Below are 19024 nucleotides of genomic sequence, written 5' to 3' on the forward strand. Positions count from 1 at the left end.
GCATTGGGATCCTATTAACATTTTCACTGCCTTGCAGACATCAAAGCCTTGGCCCCCAAGGGTTAGCTGTCTATCTCCAATGTGTTGGGTCAAGAATCTGATAAAATTATGACAAACCAGGCAGCTAATCAGTCCCCAGGTACTCTATTTAATACATGCCCTATCCATTTAAAAGGGCAGGCTTCTTTTATACAAATTGTAATCACTTTACCACAACCTATTTTCCTTTATTGTGTGCTTTCTACAATAAATTCTTGGAACGTTACATTTGGAAACACCACAGAAGCTTCTTATGCACCACACTTCTCAGAGACTGGTCATATCATCTGGAGGTGAGATCACCAAAGCACACCAAAGGCACACTTTCCAGGTGAGATCTAAACTGATCCTTAATGCTGTGTACTGAATTGTGTTCTAGGGTTAACCGTTTAATAATAATAATAATAACTACAATGATAATTATGATGACGGTGATGGCAACAGCAGTTATTGTTTCTTAGATGTTTATCATGACCGAACGTTGCTTTAAGTGATTTAAATGAATTAGTGATTTTAATCCTTGCCACAGCCTCATGAAATAGGTAATATCATTATCTTATTTTAAAGAAGAGGAAGCTGAGGTAATCTCAGAGAAGTTAGGTAACTTGTTCGAAACAACATGGCTCACTAGTGGCAGAGCCAGGGTCAGAAACTTTATTTGTCTTAAATCTAGAACCCATTGCTTCTAATATCTCCTAATATTACTTGAAGGTCAGGTTTCTGCATGCTTAAAATTGTTTAGTGTACAACCAGAGATATGAAAATTGTGCTCTATATGTGCAATATGAATTGGAATACATTCTGTTGTCATATAAAACATTAAAATTTTAAAAAATTAAAAATTAAAAAAAATTGTTTAAATGGGTGAAAGGACTAGGCTTGGAAAACCCGAATTTCTGTTAAATGGAAGAAAAAAAATGCCAAGCTTGCATGTGAGTGTTCCTGCTCTAGCTCGGCAAGTGGGAGGAATTTCATTCCTTAAATAAGTCCTCAAGTAAGACAGTAAGAGAACGGTCTTGAATTTTTTTTTCCATATGATCAAAATTCTCAGTCCTTAAGATCTAGTGCAATTTGCTTTCCTAATTTGCTTCATGCACAAGTCCTCCCCCAAGGGTGATTTTACTCCCCAGGAAATTTGACTATGTCTGAGACTTTTTTGGTTATCACAACTGGGATTTGCGCTACTGACATTAAGTGGATCCACAGCAGAGGTGCTGCTAAACATCCTACAATGCATATGACAGACCCCGCCACAAAATATCTATCCATAAATGTCAAAAGTGCAGACACTGAAAATCCCTGGCCTACTACAATGATAGAAGCTTATTCAGGAAGATAGACCGTGGCTGTGATCTTGAGTAAAGACCATGGAAAGAAGGTGAAACTACCTGCTTAATTTATTACAAAGATGGCATTTAAACTTTCCAAATGCCTGTTTAAGTGATGTGATAGAAGCCAAGGCCAGGGCAAGAGAATTCTAATCTTCACAAGATACAGGCCAAGGTACCTCAGCCTCAGTCTTAATTAAAGTTATTAGCTGAGACTACATAAAATATACTCTCCCAATGAACCAGTATATAATCTGTCCTAATCTCCTCTCTTAAGGCAAGGCTTGGAAATAGTTTCCAAAAAATATTATGTCTTATAATCCAGAGATTATATTGAGCTTTTTCCTAATATAAGCTCTTCTGCTTTCTACCACCATGCTCTATATCATTAGTCTAAAAGACCATAGATACCTGTCTATAGCAATTATTCAGAGATCCCATACAAATCAAGCCAAAAAGCAGTACAGGAAAAAAAAACATATTTTTTTTCCTTGCAATCTGCTTCATTTCTTTTTCCTTTTTCTTTTATTTCTTTCTTTCTTTTTTTTTTTGGGGGGGGGGAACTAGGGATTGAACTCAGGGGTACTTTACCACTGAGCTACAATCCCAGCCCCGTTTTTGAAATATCTGACAGTAAGTTACTTAGGGCCTCACTAATATGCTGAGGCATCCTGCTTCAGCCTTCCAAGCAGGCAACACTGCTCCTGGCTCTTTCTTCATTTGGTTTAAGCCTTTATCACCTATACTGTCTGACCATCTGAGCATTGCTAAAGAACAAACTGGGAAATTTTGAGTCATATGGGATTGTACCTCTGAGCAGATGCAGTTCACACAGTAAACCAAACCATAAGGTTCCAGGTAAGGATGCCATTTCTCACCCACTCTGTACTTCTTGTCTTGAAACACACAATATGTCTCTGAATCTGTGAGAAAGGAGATAGAGAAAATACTTGTTAGTAAACATGAACCAAGTCACAAAATCTAAAATCAATCATATATTCCATCCATTTTAATAAACATACATCAGGAGAAAAAGCATACCAAATATCAATAGAACCGTACTACTGGCTTGGTGTTTGATTGAATTCTTGCAATGACCCATAAAGTAAATACTACCAATAGTCTTTCTTTTATAGATGAGGATAATCAAGAAGCATATTATCAGTAACTGAAAGGAGACTCAAACCAAGATTTGTCTGAGTCTTAAATCTTAACTACTGTTCTGATATAAAGGTAAGAAAAGGTAGCATGTTGTGTGTCCATTTTTTTTTAAAGTTAATGTTCCCCTTGCTTTGGGAATGCAAGTTAATGTCTGCAATGTGGATGTATCAGAACATTCTAAAAGCTGCTTAGTGATAGTGTAGAAGCAGTGGATTACACAATTTGTGTTAGGTTTCTGTAAATGGCCTTGACCACACATGCTAACATCATCCAATCATTAAACAAGTATTTGAGCATTTACTGTTTGTCAAGCACTGTGCTAAGTGCTAGGGACAAAACAAAGAGCAAAAATTTTTATAGATAGTCCCTGCTCCCATTCAGCTTATAGACCCCCTTTTGTATGAACAACTCCCAATTAACTCAAACCACACACTTCCCTTTGTTGGAATAGAAATTTGGGCAGCCACAGCTTTGTAGCATAGCACACTTGAGCTCATATACCATGTTACTTGTTTTATGTTTCATGGTTTATTTCTTCATCATAGTCCTCAAAAGTAGGCAACATTCATTCTTTACTCTCTATCCACCACACGGCCTAGCACACTGTGGCCAGTAAATGTAAATAATTGACAACTGATTGGTAAACTGAATTTCCAAATCAAGCAGTTTATCCTCTAACCCCATCCTCTTCCATCTCTTAATTTTCATGAAACAAGGTCAAAATAAACCAATACTCTTCTTGTAGCAAACATATTGCTTTCCCTCACTCTAGAATACATTTCTCTGATTATGGAAATCAAAATAGTTAAGAAAAGACACATAGACAAGAAACTGGGAGAATATATTTTCAATAAATAATAAACAAGGTAGTATTAGAACATTTTTAATCATTCAAATCAATAAAAGAACAATAAATTCAATAGAAAAACTATTTAAGAACATGAACTGGCAATTTATGGAATAAGAAATGAAAACAAAGGATAAATATGAACAAATATTCAACCTCACTAATAATCAAATGAAAACAATACTGAGATAAATGCTCCATATCACTTATTGGTTTAAAGACGTTCTATAAATCTTTCCAACTAGCCAAAGGTTGAAATTTACTTTTCAAAGTTTTATTTCCATTTTCTTCAGAACCTAAGGATTCCAAAGACAATAAAGGAGAAAAACAAGAGGGCAAAACACATTTTAGCCTGTTTTACATCATTACTACTACAAATAGTAAACAGAGCCTAACTTCTAGTGACCCTAATAAAAAAATGTCATGCTAAAGGCCTATTCCCTCAGTTTCTTTTACCCAATACATCATGTCCAACTTTCAATCAAAAATTACAAACATACTAAAAGCCCAAAAACAGAGTCTGAGGGCTTGATTTTCAAACAAATCAAGCACCAGAACCAAATTCAGATATAGCAGATATTTTGGAATGATCAAGCCAGGATTTTAAAATAATTATGTTTTCATTCAATCCCCGCTACTGCAAAAAATATCTTTAAAAATAATTAGAATTAATATGACAAGGATTTTAGTAGAAAAGTGTACAATATGCAATAATATGAGAGTAATGAAAACAGTTGAAAATTCTAAGAAAGAATCAAAAGGAAATTGGAGAAATTAAAGATATTGTAACCAAAAACAAACAATGCCTTTGACAGGATCATTACAGACTGGAAAATGGGAATAAATGATTGGAACATTAAAGAAATGCCAACAGAAAGCTCAAAAACTAAAATAAAATGGAAAAAAGGAACATACCATCCCCAAACTGAAAGAAAATAAGAAAACTTTTACAGATATATAACAGGGATACCAGAAGAGAAAGAAACAAAGGAAAGGAACAAAAGAATATTTGAAGCAAAAATGTCTGGTACTTTTCCAAAATCAGTGACAGACACCAAAGCACAGATCTAGGAAGCTTTACAAACACCAACTAGAATACATATGGAAAAAAAATCTACACCTATGTATATCATGTTCAAAGTGCAAAAAAAAATCTGTTTTGCAAGGAATGTCAGTAGAAATTATTCAGAAAGAATAAAATGACATATTTCAGAAACTTGGATCTACATAAAAAAGGAAGATCAGCATATGCCTCTAATCCCAGAAGTTGGGGAGGTTACTGCAGAAGGATCACAATTTAGAGGCCTGGACAACTTAGCAAGACCCTGCCTCAAAATAAAACAAAAAGGACTGAGGATATAGCTCAGTGGTGGAGCAATCATGGGTTCAATGCCAATAAATATGTTTCTATTGATGAATCTACATTGACACATAACTATCACCAAGAGTCTATAGTTTATATTGCAGTTTACTCTGGCTATTTTACATTCTATTGGTTTTGAATAAATATATAATGACATGTATTCATCATTACAATATCATGCAAAGTAATTCCACCACCCTAAATTTCACCATCCTTTTTTCTTTGTCTATGCACTCATTCTTTCCCCAAACCCTGGCAACCACTGAACACTTTACCATTGCCATAGTTGAACATCTTCTAGACTGTCATATAGGGAGAATCATACAGCATTTAGCACTTTTAGATTGGCTTCTTTTACTCAGTTATATACATTTACATTTACCGTATGTTTTCTATGGCTTAAATAGTTCATTTCTTTTTTGCACTGAATAATATTCCACTGCCTGGATTTGCCAGTTTATTTATCCATTCACTCACTGAAGGACATCTTGGTTACATCCAAGTTTTGGCAATTATGAATAACTGCTATAAACATACGTGTACAGGTTTTGTATAGATACAAGTTTTCAATTCCTTTGGGTAAATATCAGGAACTCTTATTACTAGATAGTGTGTTAAGTGTATGTTTAGTTTTGTAAGATACCGCCAAAATGTCAACCAAAGTGACTGGACCATTTGGCATCCCCATCAACAATAAGTGTGAGTTCCTGTTACTCCACATCTTTAACAGCATTTGGTGGTGTTAGTATTTTGGATTTTGGCCATTCTTAATAGGTAGGTAGTGGTATGACATTTTAATCTGTATTTCCCTGATAACATGTACATGGTGTAGAACATTCTTTTCATATACTTATTTGTCAACTATATATCTTCTTTGGTATAGAGTCTGTTAAGGACTTTGGCCTTTTTTAAATAAATGGGTTATTTGTTTTTATTATTGAGTTTTAAGAGGTTATTTTAATATATTTTTTGAGTAAGAGTCATTTTTATCAGATGTCATTTGCAAACATTTTCTTCCAGTCTGTGCCTTGTCTTTTAATTCTCTTGATGATGTCTTTTACAGAGCATAAAATTTTAATTATAATGAATTCCAGTTTATCGATTCTTTCTTTTATGAATTGTGCTTGTGATGTTGTATCTAAAAATCCATTGCCAAACCCAAACCCAATCACATTTTCTCCTATATTATCTTCCTAGGAGATTTGCTGCTTTGTATTTTACATTTAGATCTTTGATCCATTTTGAAATTTTTGTGAAGGGTATAAGGTTTTTTTTTAATCTTACTTTTATATATTTATTTTTATGTGGTACGGGGGATCAAAACTAGTGCCTCACACATGCTAGGCATACACTCCACCACTGAGCCAAAACACATGCCCAGGGTGTAAGTTTTATGTCTAATTCTATGTATTTATTTTTTGATGCAGACATATAATTGGTCCAGAAACATCTATTGAAAAGACTGTCCTTGCTCCATTGCATTTCTTTCACTCTTTGTGGAAGATTAGTTGATGATGTGTATGTATATTTATGAGCTCCCCAATTATGTTCCATTGACCTATGTCTATTCTTTTGCCATTACCACATAGTTGTGATTATTGCACCTTCACAGTGTATACATCCTTGTATATAAATCTTTGAGTACCATGCTATTCTTAATAAAAAAATTCTTAGAAGCAGATTTCTTAAGTTAAAGATTTTGGATGCTTTCAAATTCACAATCTACATTGCAAAACTGACTTCCACAAAAGCTATGCTAATTTCCCTTCCCATTAACAGTGGACAGAGATAGATATTTTTCAGTGCTTAAAACTTTTGACATCCAGGCATGGTGGCACACACCTGTAATCCCAGTGGCCTGGGAGGCTGAGAGGATTGTGAGTTCAAAGCAGGCCTCAGAAATAGCAAGGTGCTAAGCAACTTAGTGAGACCCTGTCTCTAAATAAACACAAAATAGGGCTGGGGATGTGCCTCAGTGATTGAGTGCCTCTGAGTTCAATCCCTGGTACCAAAAAAAAAAAAAAAACTTTTGACAATTTCATGTGGAAAATGGATGGAACACATATTTTTTATTAGCAAGGATGAATATATATTCATTTTAGTAAAATATTTTATTCTACCTTTTATATTACCATTTTATGTTATTAACATAATGTATTACTATTTTGTTATATTAACATTTTATGTTAATCTATATTTCCTAAGAGTATGTGCTCAAACTCATTAATTAATTAAAAGAACATAGAAAACTAAAGAACTCTTTTTAGGCAGAAATTCTGTGTTTTTCAGCCAAATATGAGAAATATAACTTTCTTGTATAGACACAAACTAGACTTCTGCTCCACAATATTCTAGTAAGAGTAAGAAATAGTTTAAATATTTTAACAATCTCAGCATCTTGATCTGATGAGTGATGGTCAGGATATTCCCAAGACTAATGTCTAAATGTGGCATCTTTCCCTACCTTTGACATATCAGAGAGAGGAGAGTAACAGTCTATCAGTAAATTTAATGTCTCATTAAAAAATACTGAAGTTATTTGCATTTCACATACACAACTTATTTTGACATTTCAGAAAAATCTAAGTAAACTTGGAAACAAATCCATGAAGGTGGTTCCTTCAAATGGCATTATTAGGCTAGCATAAATAGTAATAATTTCATGAGTCTGGAATCACTAATACTTTTTTTAGTTCTTTCTCAATAATGTATTTTATTTCTTATTTTTTTAGCATTTTTAAATTTTTAATTTTTTTCTAATTAGTTATACATGACAGCAGAATGCATTCTGATTCATTGTACACAATTGCAGCACAACTTTACATTTCTATGGTTGAATACAATGTAGTGTCACACTATATGTGCAATCATACATGTACCTAAGGTAATGATGTCTATCTCATTTCACCATCTTTCCTGCCCCCATGCCCCTCCCCCTTACCCAATTCAAAGTTCCTCCATTCTCCCCATGAACATCTCCCCATTATGGATCAGCATCCGCTTATCAGAGAGAACATTCAGCCGTTGTGGAACCACTAATACTTAAATGGAGGAAAACTAGAAGTTATTTTGTAGGATTAAATCCACATTGCAAAGTAGGACAGAACCTGAACATTATGCATTTGTTTCTGTAATAATTTTCTTGCTTGAATTACTACACTCAGGTTGACATCAGATCTACCTATTTAAAATATGAAATTTGATGAGCTTTGCTATCAGCTATATGATTTGCATGATTGGATGATGTACTCCTTTCTTGAAGAAATTTGATAATAGAAGATATATACTTCTGGAAGACTAAGCAATCATTAAAATAAAATAAGCTATAAAACGTGGATTCCATGTGCATTTGTACATTTTTTAAACTCTCATTCAACTTGTTAAAGATTCTAACATGTAGTAAAGGCTGATTCCCAAAAGACCATATGTACTGATGCCAAAAGAAGGGTATTCTTCATTACTTGTAAGCAGGTTGCTCTTCTCTGAAATATTTTTAAAACAGATTATTTCACTGAATATTAAATAAATCACTTTAATATGTCTGAGTACACCATTATTCATGAAAAACAGGGATAACCCAAACAACTAATTTCAACCAATATGTGCAATTTTCCCCCAAATTCAGTCTATAAAGAATATTGTTAGACAAAGTGTGAAAACTGAATGGTATAAATTTTCCTCCTCCAAATTTGACTCAAAAACCAGGAGATAAATGATTAATTCCTAGAAAATAGAGCTCAATGAATGATCATGGGGCTGGGATTGTGGCTCAGCAGTAGAGTACTTGCCCAGCACGGGCGGGACTCGGGTTAGATTCTCAGCACCACATAAAAAAATAAATAAATAAAGGCATTGTGTTGTGTCCATCTACAAAAAAAAAAAAAAAAAAGATTCATTCATTCTCTCTCTCTCTCTCTCTAAAAAAAGAAGAAAATGGTGATCATAAAAATAACAGCAAAAAACACCTAATATTCGTGAAGCATTTTCTAAGAGCCAGGCTCTTTTCTAAGGGCTTTACATATATTAATTCACTAAATTCTCACAATAATCCTACAATGTTGGTCCCATTATCTCAATTTTACAAATGAGGAATCAGAGGCATAGAGAGATGTGGAAACTTGCCCAAGTTGACATGGTGAGTCAACTATGGAAATGGCATTCAAGCCTAAGTAGTCTGGCTTTAGAACCAATGATTATGGCCATTATATAATTGTGTGTCTTCTGCTATGTAGTTGGTAAGGTACAGGTCACACATTTTTAGAACTTGAGAAGGGTTTCCACACATTCTTGTCTCATCTTTTCTCAAACATCCTTGCACTTCACTTTTGACATATAACTTTGATCACCTTTCAAAGAACTGGTGTTGTTTGTAGTGAAGGCGAGTCATACTCAGACAACATCAAATGGTATAGAGAGTAAAGACATTATTTTACATTTTTTTTAATATTCTTTTTTATTGGTTGTTCAAAACATTACATAGCTCTTGACATATCATATTTCATACTTTAGATTCAAGTGGGTTATGAACTCCCATTTTTACCCCGTATACAGATTGCAGAATCACATCAGTTACACATCCACTTTTTTACATAACGCCATATTAGTAACTGTTGTATTCTGCTACCTTTCCTAATCCTCTACTATCCCCCCTTCCCTCCCCTCCCATCTTCTCTCTCTATCCCATCTGCTGTAATTTAATTCTCTCCCTTGTTTTTTTTTCCCTTTCCCCTCACAACCTCTTATATGTAATTTTGTATAACAATGAGGGTCTCCTTCCATTTCCATGCAATTTCCCTTTTCTCTCCCTTTCCCTCCCACCTCATGTCTCTGTTCAATGTTAATCTTTTCCTCCTGCTCTTCCTCCCTGATCTGTTCTTAGTTGCTCTCATTTGTATCCATATCAGTGACAAAACATAAAGTGTATGCTCATGCTCTCAAGGGGTTTGAAATCTTGTTGAGAAGACAAAAATCATCCCCAGCTAAAAGTTCATTTTCATTCTTTTTAAAACAAATAGCATTTTCCTCGTGTGTTAAATGGAATTTATTCTACATATTATACCAGTACCTTCTAAACTATGTTTTTTTTTCTCAAAAAAATATTTTTTAGTTATAGATGAACACAATATCTTTATTTATCTTTATGTGGTGCTGAGGCTCAAACCCAGGGCCTCACACATGCCAGGCAAGCACTCTACCACTGAGCCAAAACCCTAGCCCCTAAACTATGCTTCTTAAGGATATAAATATCTTCCTCAAACACTAAATGCTGATAGTAACCTGATCCTAATACAAACATAGTGGTTTTTCATCAAGTACATTAGTGTTTTTTTTTATTACAAAATCTTTTTTACTTTTAGCTTGACAAAACATCTTTATTTTTACTTATTCTTATGTGGTGCTGAGGATCGAACCCAGTGCCTCACATGTACTAGGCGAGTGCTCTACCACTGAGCCACAGCCCTAGACCAAGTACATTGGTCTTATTATCTCCATGGTATAGGATCTGTCCACTTTTATTCCAGAGAGAAATCCACAACTCCTTGAAGGAGCAAAATTCAGGAACTGGATGAAAGCAAGGAGCTGAATAGTAACATCATTGGTGCTATTAAACAATGCTTCTGCAATTACTGACAATAATATCTTTTCAAGCAGATGACACATGTAAACACCATAATCTTCAAAACCTGGTTTTGCATGGCTGTTAAAAGTGGAGTGGTTAGTACAAATTTACTGATTTCTCTATGAACACACTAGATATTATCAATTTTCAAAAATTATGATAAAGTCAATTTCAGCACATGCTTTTAAGTTTGACCTGTTAAAATTTGTTTGGCTCCACTTAGTAGAGAATTTAGTGAGTTATACGGTATAATCAACCACACCTAAAGTTCCAGTATGTCACCTTGGATCAGTCACACAAATGAGATGATTTTATTGAAGCAAAGACATCTCATCAACTTTTAGGAGACATGAGGGAAAAAAAAGTGATGTGATTACTTGCCAATACCTGAGAGATACCAGCTGAAGAATGCATGACTTTCTATTAAATAATGGTTCTCTGAGAGTAGAATTTGATCCCAAAGGAATTCCAACTAATATGTGAAATGGACCTTCAACCTGCATCATCATAGTTATTTTTCAAATGGTTCAGCTGGCATTTAATTAGAAATGGAAATCCCTGCTATTTTAGTGGCCCCTGTTAACAAGAACAAAAATTCCAAAAAGTAAATAGCAAAAGGGATGAGTCATTGTACCATCAATGTTGTGCCCTATCATTATTTCCCATCTTCCAAGATTAGGTCAAAAGGTCAATAACCCCATCACCAATCCAAAAGCAAGAAAACATTCCATGAACTGTTTTTGATAAGAGCTATTACTGTAGACACACCATCATGTCAGTATTACAATAAAATTTATTCTATTATAACACATATGGTCAGTGGAGAAGAAGAGATGGATCTTTGCTGTTCATTACATGAATAGATACAAGTAAACAAATTTTCTTCTTTTTTCCAAGGGTTGAACCCAGGGGCGCTTAACCACTGAGCCACATCCCCAGCCCTTTTTATTTTTATTTTGAGACAAGGTCTCGGTCAGTTTCTTAGGGCCTCACTGAATTGCAGAGGCTGGCTTTAAACTTGCCAATCTCTTACCTCAACCAGGGAATAAATTTCTCCTTTAATTATTTATTTTTTAAAAAATTCCTAGATGGCTGGGGTTGTGGCTCAGTGGTAGAGTGCTCACCTAGCATGTGCAAAGCCCTGGGTTCAATCCTCAGCACCACTTAAAAATAAAAATAAATAAAATAAAGGTATTATGTCCAACTACAACTAAAAAAAGTAAATATTAAAAAAAGTTTCTAGAGCAGTGAAGAAAACTAAAGACATAAATACTTTTCTTCTTTGTTTATCAGAATTGTATGAAGGGCAATATATAGTAATTGCATAATTTTTTTTCCAATTTCTCTGGCATAGAGTTTCTAAAGTTGAAGACTATCAAATTCCCTCAGGACTTTAAGACTTCATTTCTAGGCTGTGGAAACCAGTGAAAAGGGGAAGCCAGAAAGAAGCCAAATTCTTCATTCTGTAAATACAGCTGATTCCCTTCCCTTATCCTGGAATTAACTATCTTATTCCTATTCACTGGATCATTTGCCCCAAATTATATATATATATATATATATATATATATATATATATATATATATATATGGACATATATGTTGAGTGTCCTATTCACAGTATGGGCCTCCTATTATTCGTCTTGTGGCTATTTCAGATTTTTGCTAACAGGTGGGCAAATGCAATGAAAAGAAAAGGGTTTATAATTCAAGAGGTTTGACAGTCAAGCAAGGTGACACCATTGGCTAGGATAAAAACTGGAGATTTTCCATGAAATTCCAATTCATTGTGAACTTCTATCTCTGATTAGTATGGCTAACTGATAGTTGATAGTATTTTCATTAATCTTTCTTATAAGGACACGGGGAGATTCTTTCATAGAAATGCTACTTGGCTGATGTAACCTGACCTGAGTATATTTTTCTAGCAAAGATAATCTCTTCCATGTCTTATGGCCTAGGATTTTGGGCAAAAATACAAGCCCCTATTCAAAGATAAAACCAATTATTCTGTCTGTCTGCACCTCAGCTTCACAAGCCTCAGTTAAAGGACACTTTCCATTTTGTTATGAATAGTTTCTTTTTCTTTGGTCAAGAAAACAAGTTGGACTCAAACTTTTTACAACAGAATCAAATTTATATCCCATGCAAATAAATGTAAACCACCAAATTTTCACTATTTCTTCACCATCAGTGCATTTGAAGACTCCAATTGTGAATAGACATAATAAATCTAAACTGATCTAAACTGGTTACAAGATTGTGCTTCATTTTTGTAAAATAATATGTATATATAGCTGAACTTAGAAAAAAAGAACACACACCAAATAACTATGGTTGAGATTACTGCTGATTTTTGTTTTCCTTATAGTTTTATGTATTTTCTGCATGTTTAACAATGAGCATCTATTTTAAAATCAGAAAAGATATTATGGTGATGTAAAGGTTGCTTAGGGCATCTGGTAGGGTAGTTGACAATTCAGTCTAGTAAGCATATTGAACATCCATCTGTTTAAGAATGCTATGTTGTATCTTTCAATTAATTAAGGTCATTCAAAGGTAAAGGACCTATACTGCATTCCCTTACTGCTTGTGGAAAGATGTTTATTAAGTTATAATTTAATGTTTGTACTCTTACTTTCACAGAGGGTTAATAAAGAAATACAAAATAGATAAACAATTCTTCTCTCTTCTAAGAAGCCAGGATTAAGTATGATCTTCTTGTACCACCCAGAATGTGCTTTATTCAAACTCTCATAATCAATCCAAGTGGTAGATGAGAGGTGGGAATAGTCTGTAGCTGAATCTGCAAGTTTTCCAACAAGCCTGAAATTTCTATTTTTATCTTTTCAGGAGGAATAAGCCAAATTTACAGTGCAAATACTATAATCTACTAAACCACATGCTAAATACTTCTATTCTTTCTGCTTTCTTCAGATGACCTCTATTTTATTTCATCTTTAAAATCATTATTTTCCACCTAGACTTTCATCTCTAAACTATATCTAACCTTTTTTGAAACAACCAGGCTATAAATCTTGTTTTTAACTTTTTAAGTTGTAGGTGGACACAGTACCTTTATTTTATTTTTATTTGGTTCCAAGATCGAACCCAGAACCTCACACATGCTAGGCAAGCGGTCTACCACTGAGCCACAACCCCAGCCCCAGGCTATAAATCTTAAAGGAATAAAATTATTTTGCAATGACTCTGTGACAATATATAAAGTCCAGATAGTTTGCTTCAAGTACCCAAAACCAGTGCTTTGGTTTCCCTTGCCCCACCTCCCTATCCCCTATTTTGTTGTCCCTTAGTTCTCTGTCAAGGAAGCAAGAATTCTTGAATTTTTACTTCAAAGGACATGAATGACTCAACCAATACCACACAGCAAGCATCACAGGACTGACCAAAAAATCAGGTCTCTTGACTTCAAGTGCAGTCCTCTTTCCACTAAACTACAGGGACATTCCAATCCTACTGAGAAGGCAAGGAAATCTAAGAAGTATGGATATAAAGGCACATATTTTTAACCTTCCTCACAACTTTCCTTTGGCTTAGATTCCTTAGGTTCCTGAATATTTTCAGTCCTAGTCCCAGTCTTTTAACTCTCAAATATTATACTGCCTCTCTTAGGAATTCCTGCTACAAAGTTCTTTATTCATTCACTTGGATCATCTCTAATGTATTAAGTAGCTACCATGTGTAAGAGACTGGGCTTCTATTCAACAGAATGAATTGGCTTCCTCAAAGAATTGCTAGAGGCAAATTGGTGTAGTAAACAGAACACTGAATTTGGAGACATGGATTTTGGTTCCGACTCTGGCAAGGACTTGCTCTTCGTCCCTGTATGGTCATTTGACCTCATTTGGTTTCAAATATCGATCTTAAAATTAAGGGTATAATATAATTTGACTTGTTGGAGAATTGCTCTAATAGCTACCATTCATTAAAAGCTAACTATGAGGGATGGGTTGTGGCTCAGTGGTAGAGCACTTGCCTCACATGTGTAAGGCAGTGAGTGTGATTCTCAGCATTGCATATAAATATGAATAAATAAAAATCCACCAGCAACCAAAAAGGTTGTTTTAAAAAAGCTAACTATGAGGGCTGGGGTTGTGGCTCAGTGGTAGAGCGCTTGCCTAGCATGTGTGAGGCACCGGGTTCAATCCTCAGCACCACATAAAAATAAATAAATAAATTAAAGATTCACTAACATCTAATTTTTTTTTTTTTTTAAAAAAAAGCTTACTATGAGCCAGGCACTGTGCAAAAGCACTTGGTATACACAATTTCATTTATTCTTCAAATTACCATGATGATAATAATTATGCTATTGTTTCCCCTGTGTTCTGATAAGAAAACTATTGCTGGAGTGGATAAGTAACATTCCCAAGGTACATAAGACAGTCATGGAGCTGGGAGCTGAATCTAGGCTAACTTCAGAATCTCCATGCCAAGCCACATTGTAGTCTCCCAAAATAAAATAATAATTAAGAATTTAGTTTAAAAAACATGAATCTAATTTTAAAATATAATTCCTTTCTTCTACTTCCAACTACTTAAACTTCTAAGATGCGACTAGGTAACTCTTTTGCTTGCTTCTTATTATTATCCAATAATCACCTTAAATGTCCAAGAAGAACCTGGAAAACCCATGCCTTTCTGGCTGGCTTTCACAACAGAGACAGAGAGATCTGGTGGCCTCTGAAGATGGTGCTTCACATATCTCAAGCTTTCTAAATATCTTCTTCTTTCTCTTCAATCTTTTCATGGCCTTCCTTTCCTGAGAAGTCCAGAGCCCACTTTAATGCAAATATGAATGTTAGAAACTTTTTTCTCTTAAGGAGAAAAATGAATGAGAACCAGGTCCCTTGAAGATCCAATCAACTCACCTTATAAAGCAGGGACAGACTCCATGAAATAGACATGTGAACAATTTGTCTCTAAGTCTTTGCCAGACTTGGCACAGGCTGGCCCATTAGAAATATATAATAGAATATTTTTTTAATAATTCAATTTTCAACCTCACTTTGATCAATAGTTCATTACCTAAGTTAGATCTGCCAAACGGGATGAACTCTTCAGCCCATTTGTCCCATATTTGCATGAATATTATGCTGTGAATGTTACGCTCCTTTGAACTTCAAAAGAACTTCCTGGCCTCATTGACTACAACTTTAACAACAGAACATAATGGAGTTACAGAAAGATCTTTCCCTGGCTAAAGACCTCAAACCTTGCTGGGGGGTGGACAGTAACAAACTTTTACATAAGCAACAAATGGCTCATTCATCCATTGAAGTGCATTATCAGTATTTCCTGGTCTGGGAAGCCTGTCTTCTCTCTTATGAAAACAACTGTAACTGTGGCTAATTAGCTAACAGCAAGTGGCAGCACAAACCTTCACCATTTCTTGTCAAAGAGCTTTCCTCAAATAAAGCATTTTTTTCCAGCCCTTGTCATATTTCTTCCTTCAATTGAGAGAACATCTTTCACCATAAGAGTATTCCACCTACATTCCACCATGATGCCCCAAATAGGAGAGCAAACAGATGACAGAACCCCTTCCTTGACCTACAAGCTTATATTCAAACCAGCTCCAGAAAATATTTTGGGTTCCTTGGGTAAAATGGAATGAGACCACAAAGAGAGATATGAAGGTTTATTTCTCGTTTTCCCCAGTTACTTTTTAAATTTAAAAAATAAACCTGCTTGACCTTCATCAACTCCCATACCAACTACCCTTCTCCAGAACTGGACAGTAAAAACATGAGAAATGTGATATTCTTTTACTTTAAAAGACTTTTCCCTGATGAAAAAGCCATACTTGCCAACTGTGGAAACTTTGGAATAGATAGAAGCAGCACAAAGAAGAACAAAAATAACATTCATAATCTTAACATTCCGAGATTAAAAAAATAGTTCCCTACTGCATACCATGCATGAATATAAATTTCAAATGGAATAGAAAAATATGGATAAACTCCTAAATTTTGGCAGCAGCAGAAGAAAATATAAGACTATAGGTGGGAAAAACCTTAGGAATAAGAAATCCAGCAGCCATACAGGAAATGAATGACAGATCTGAATACATAAAATTTTAAAACTTCAATATGAAAAATACAACTTATACAAAGTTTAAAGCAAATGACAGAATGAGAAAAATAATATATGTTATATAAAAGGCTAGTGACAAAATTTGAAATAACAAAAGGTTAATAAATAAGCTTTTATACATAAATAAGATATGCAGCCCAAATGAAAAAAAAAAACAGGTAATTCACTGAAGAAATTTAATTGAACTAAAATATTGTTGAAAAGATGCTACTGTAATAGAAAACTCAAAGCAAAACTAAAATATGATTTCTCATATTAAACAGTCCTCTAAGTACAAAGATTAATACTCTCCAAAGTTATTATAAATGGACTCCCATAGACAGATGGTGAGATTGTTAATTAATACAACTTATTTGAGGAGAAGTTTGGCAGTATTTACCAAGATTAAAACTGAACATTTTGGGGTTGGGGCTATAGTTCAGTGGTAAAGTGCTTGTCTCACATTTATGAGGCACTGGGTTCAATCCTCAGTACCACATAAAAATAAATAAAGATACTGTGTGTTCATCTACAAATAAATATTTTTTAAAAAATTGAGCATGCACTTTGTCTACAAATTTCTCACAAATACTTTCATTAGTGTCTAAGATGTTCACTAATGCCTTGCTTATAATGGGAAAAAATGAATCAACCTTAATATCTACAAATAGAGACTAGCTAAAAAAATCTTGGTACACATACACAATTGGAAGCTATAAAACATTAGAAAGGATATGGCACTGTTATATTGCAATGTTATGACATCAAAGGATATCCTACTCATATTGTTGAGTAAAAGCATGTTACAGGAAAATGTGTATAAGCTCCAATTTCTGTGAAAGAAAAAACCATATAGACATGTGTGTATGGTTTCTGAACCCAAAGAAAAGTTTTGAAGTGCATATAGCAAATCACTAGTTATGTTTACTTTTGGAGAATGAAATGGGAGTTAAGGGGTACATGTTCTTTATGCAGTTAGATATTTTCATTTTGTTTTGAATAATAAGCATATGTTAATTATAATTTAAGAAATCTAAAAATAAGTTAATTTATACATTTTCCAGAACCACCAAATTTTCATTAAGCAGTCCTTTCAAATGGTAGTATGATATTACTTTGATCATTTATGTAACCAATCCCCTATGGATTGACATTTCTGTTTCTAACTTCTCATCATTAGAAGTGCATTGTCTCTGCATACATATTGTGTGTGTGTGTGTGTGTGTGTGTGTGTTTTAAGTCAACTTAATGGGACACACACTTTGAGGTTTCCTCTTTAGTAGAGATAACTTTATACATCTTTGAGATAGTCAGCTTGGGTGCAGCCACATAGAATGAAGCTCACTGAGGGAATGAACTTGGACTCATCTTATGACTATAATCCTGAAATATTAGACCAGAACTGGGTGCTTTAGGCCATCTGTTACACAATTGCCTTCATGCCACCTGGATATTAAAATGGCTGGGGACAAATTCATAGGCACTATGAAACATTAGAAAATACTTATTTGGGTGCATAAGTATTTTTAAAATTACAGCTCTCTTTGGTTTTTCAACAAAGCTTTAAGTTTCATGGACTATGTTCTTCAATACTTCTTAAATATCGAAGGCCTCACAGAAGAGATGGTCTAATTAGAGGTCCAAGCTTTCTCCATGAAGCCATCAGTAACAGGCCATAATGGAAGTTTCTTTCTAAGAGAGGAGGGATGATTAATTCCTGATGATTATAAACGGAGCTAAGAATAAATCTACAATATTTCTATCACATCCACTTAAATCAAGAAGAACTTTTGGAAGAGGAAGGCTCTGAAGATGGACTATATTCAAGCAGAAGCCGGAGGAGGTAGTTTAAGGAATACAAGGAGAGAGGGGCATGGATCCAAGTTTCCTTACTGAGATCATGCCCTGATAAACTTCTTTTGGTGTCCCAAGCTTACTAGATAGTACTGCAGAGCACTCATGCTTAAAAGCCTAACCAAAATCACTATTTCTCCTGGGAAGAAGATTAAGTTTACTATGAAAATCACAGTGGGACAGAAATGCATTTAACTATGGAATAAGCTTGGCACCATCCTCCCTGTCAGCAAGCCTTCTGCCTGATATATTTAACTTATGCTGATAAAGGAGATAAATGTTTAAGTGGTGGGCTTCAGATGCTGCTGTGCTGCAGCTCCTACCAAGAATATTTTCATAGCTTCTTCTCATGAATAAGTTCAGTGGAGCAGAGAATGCCCCTCTTGGACCAATTCCATTTTGTGCTTCTTTCTGATGCAGCCATAAAGGGGAACTAGAGCTATGGTTTTTCCTTTAAATATAGAGCAAGCAGCCACCTCAGAAGTTGCTGCACTTGGCCTGATGAAGGTAAAGCCCATACTATACAAAGGCAGCACGAAGCACCTAACAAGATCAGAAATGTCAATGGTTCCTCATAAATCTCCCAAATGTGGTGGTAAGGAGGGTTAATTATCACCCTCTCTTGCCACTCTCTGCTTTCTCCAATGTGTTAGCCCATCACACGGATCGCTGACTTTCTAGAAATATTCCCTGGCTTTGCAGGGACGTTCCTTTCA

The 19024-nt window shown here is 34.7% G+C and overlaps 1 protein-coding gene across 4 annotated transcripts in view; it reads right to left on the reverse strand.

The window, feature by feature from the left end:
• The window catches only part of Chrdl1 (chordin like 1), a 109298-nt gene that overhangs the window by 85796 nt on the left and 4478 nt on the right, over positions 1 to 19024 (reverse strand). For all 4 annotated transcript variants that reach the window (XM_046420882.2, XM_046420880.2, XM_046420881.2 and 1 more), the window contains exon 3: positions 2178 to 2290. In XM_046420882.2, the coding sequence (XP_046276838.1) occupies positions 2178 to 2290 (113 nt within the window). The remainder of the gene's footprint in view (positions 1 to 2177; positions 2291 to 19024) is intronic.

The sequence above is a fragment of the Marmota monax genome, unplaced genomic scaffold (genome assembly GCF_021218885.2).
Source record: "Marmota monax isolate L192 unplaced genomic scaffold, Marmota_monax_Labrador192_F-V1.1 WCK01_AAM20220418_F8-fsc00050, whole genome shotgun sequence".
Classification (NCBI taxonomy): domain Eukaryota; kingdom Metazoa; phylum Chordata; class Mammalia; order Rodentia; family Sciuridae; genus Marmota; species Marmota monax.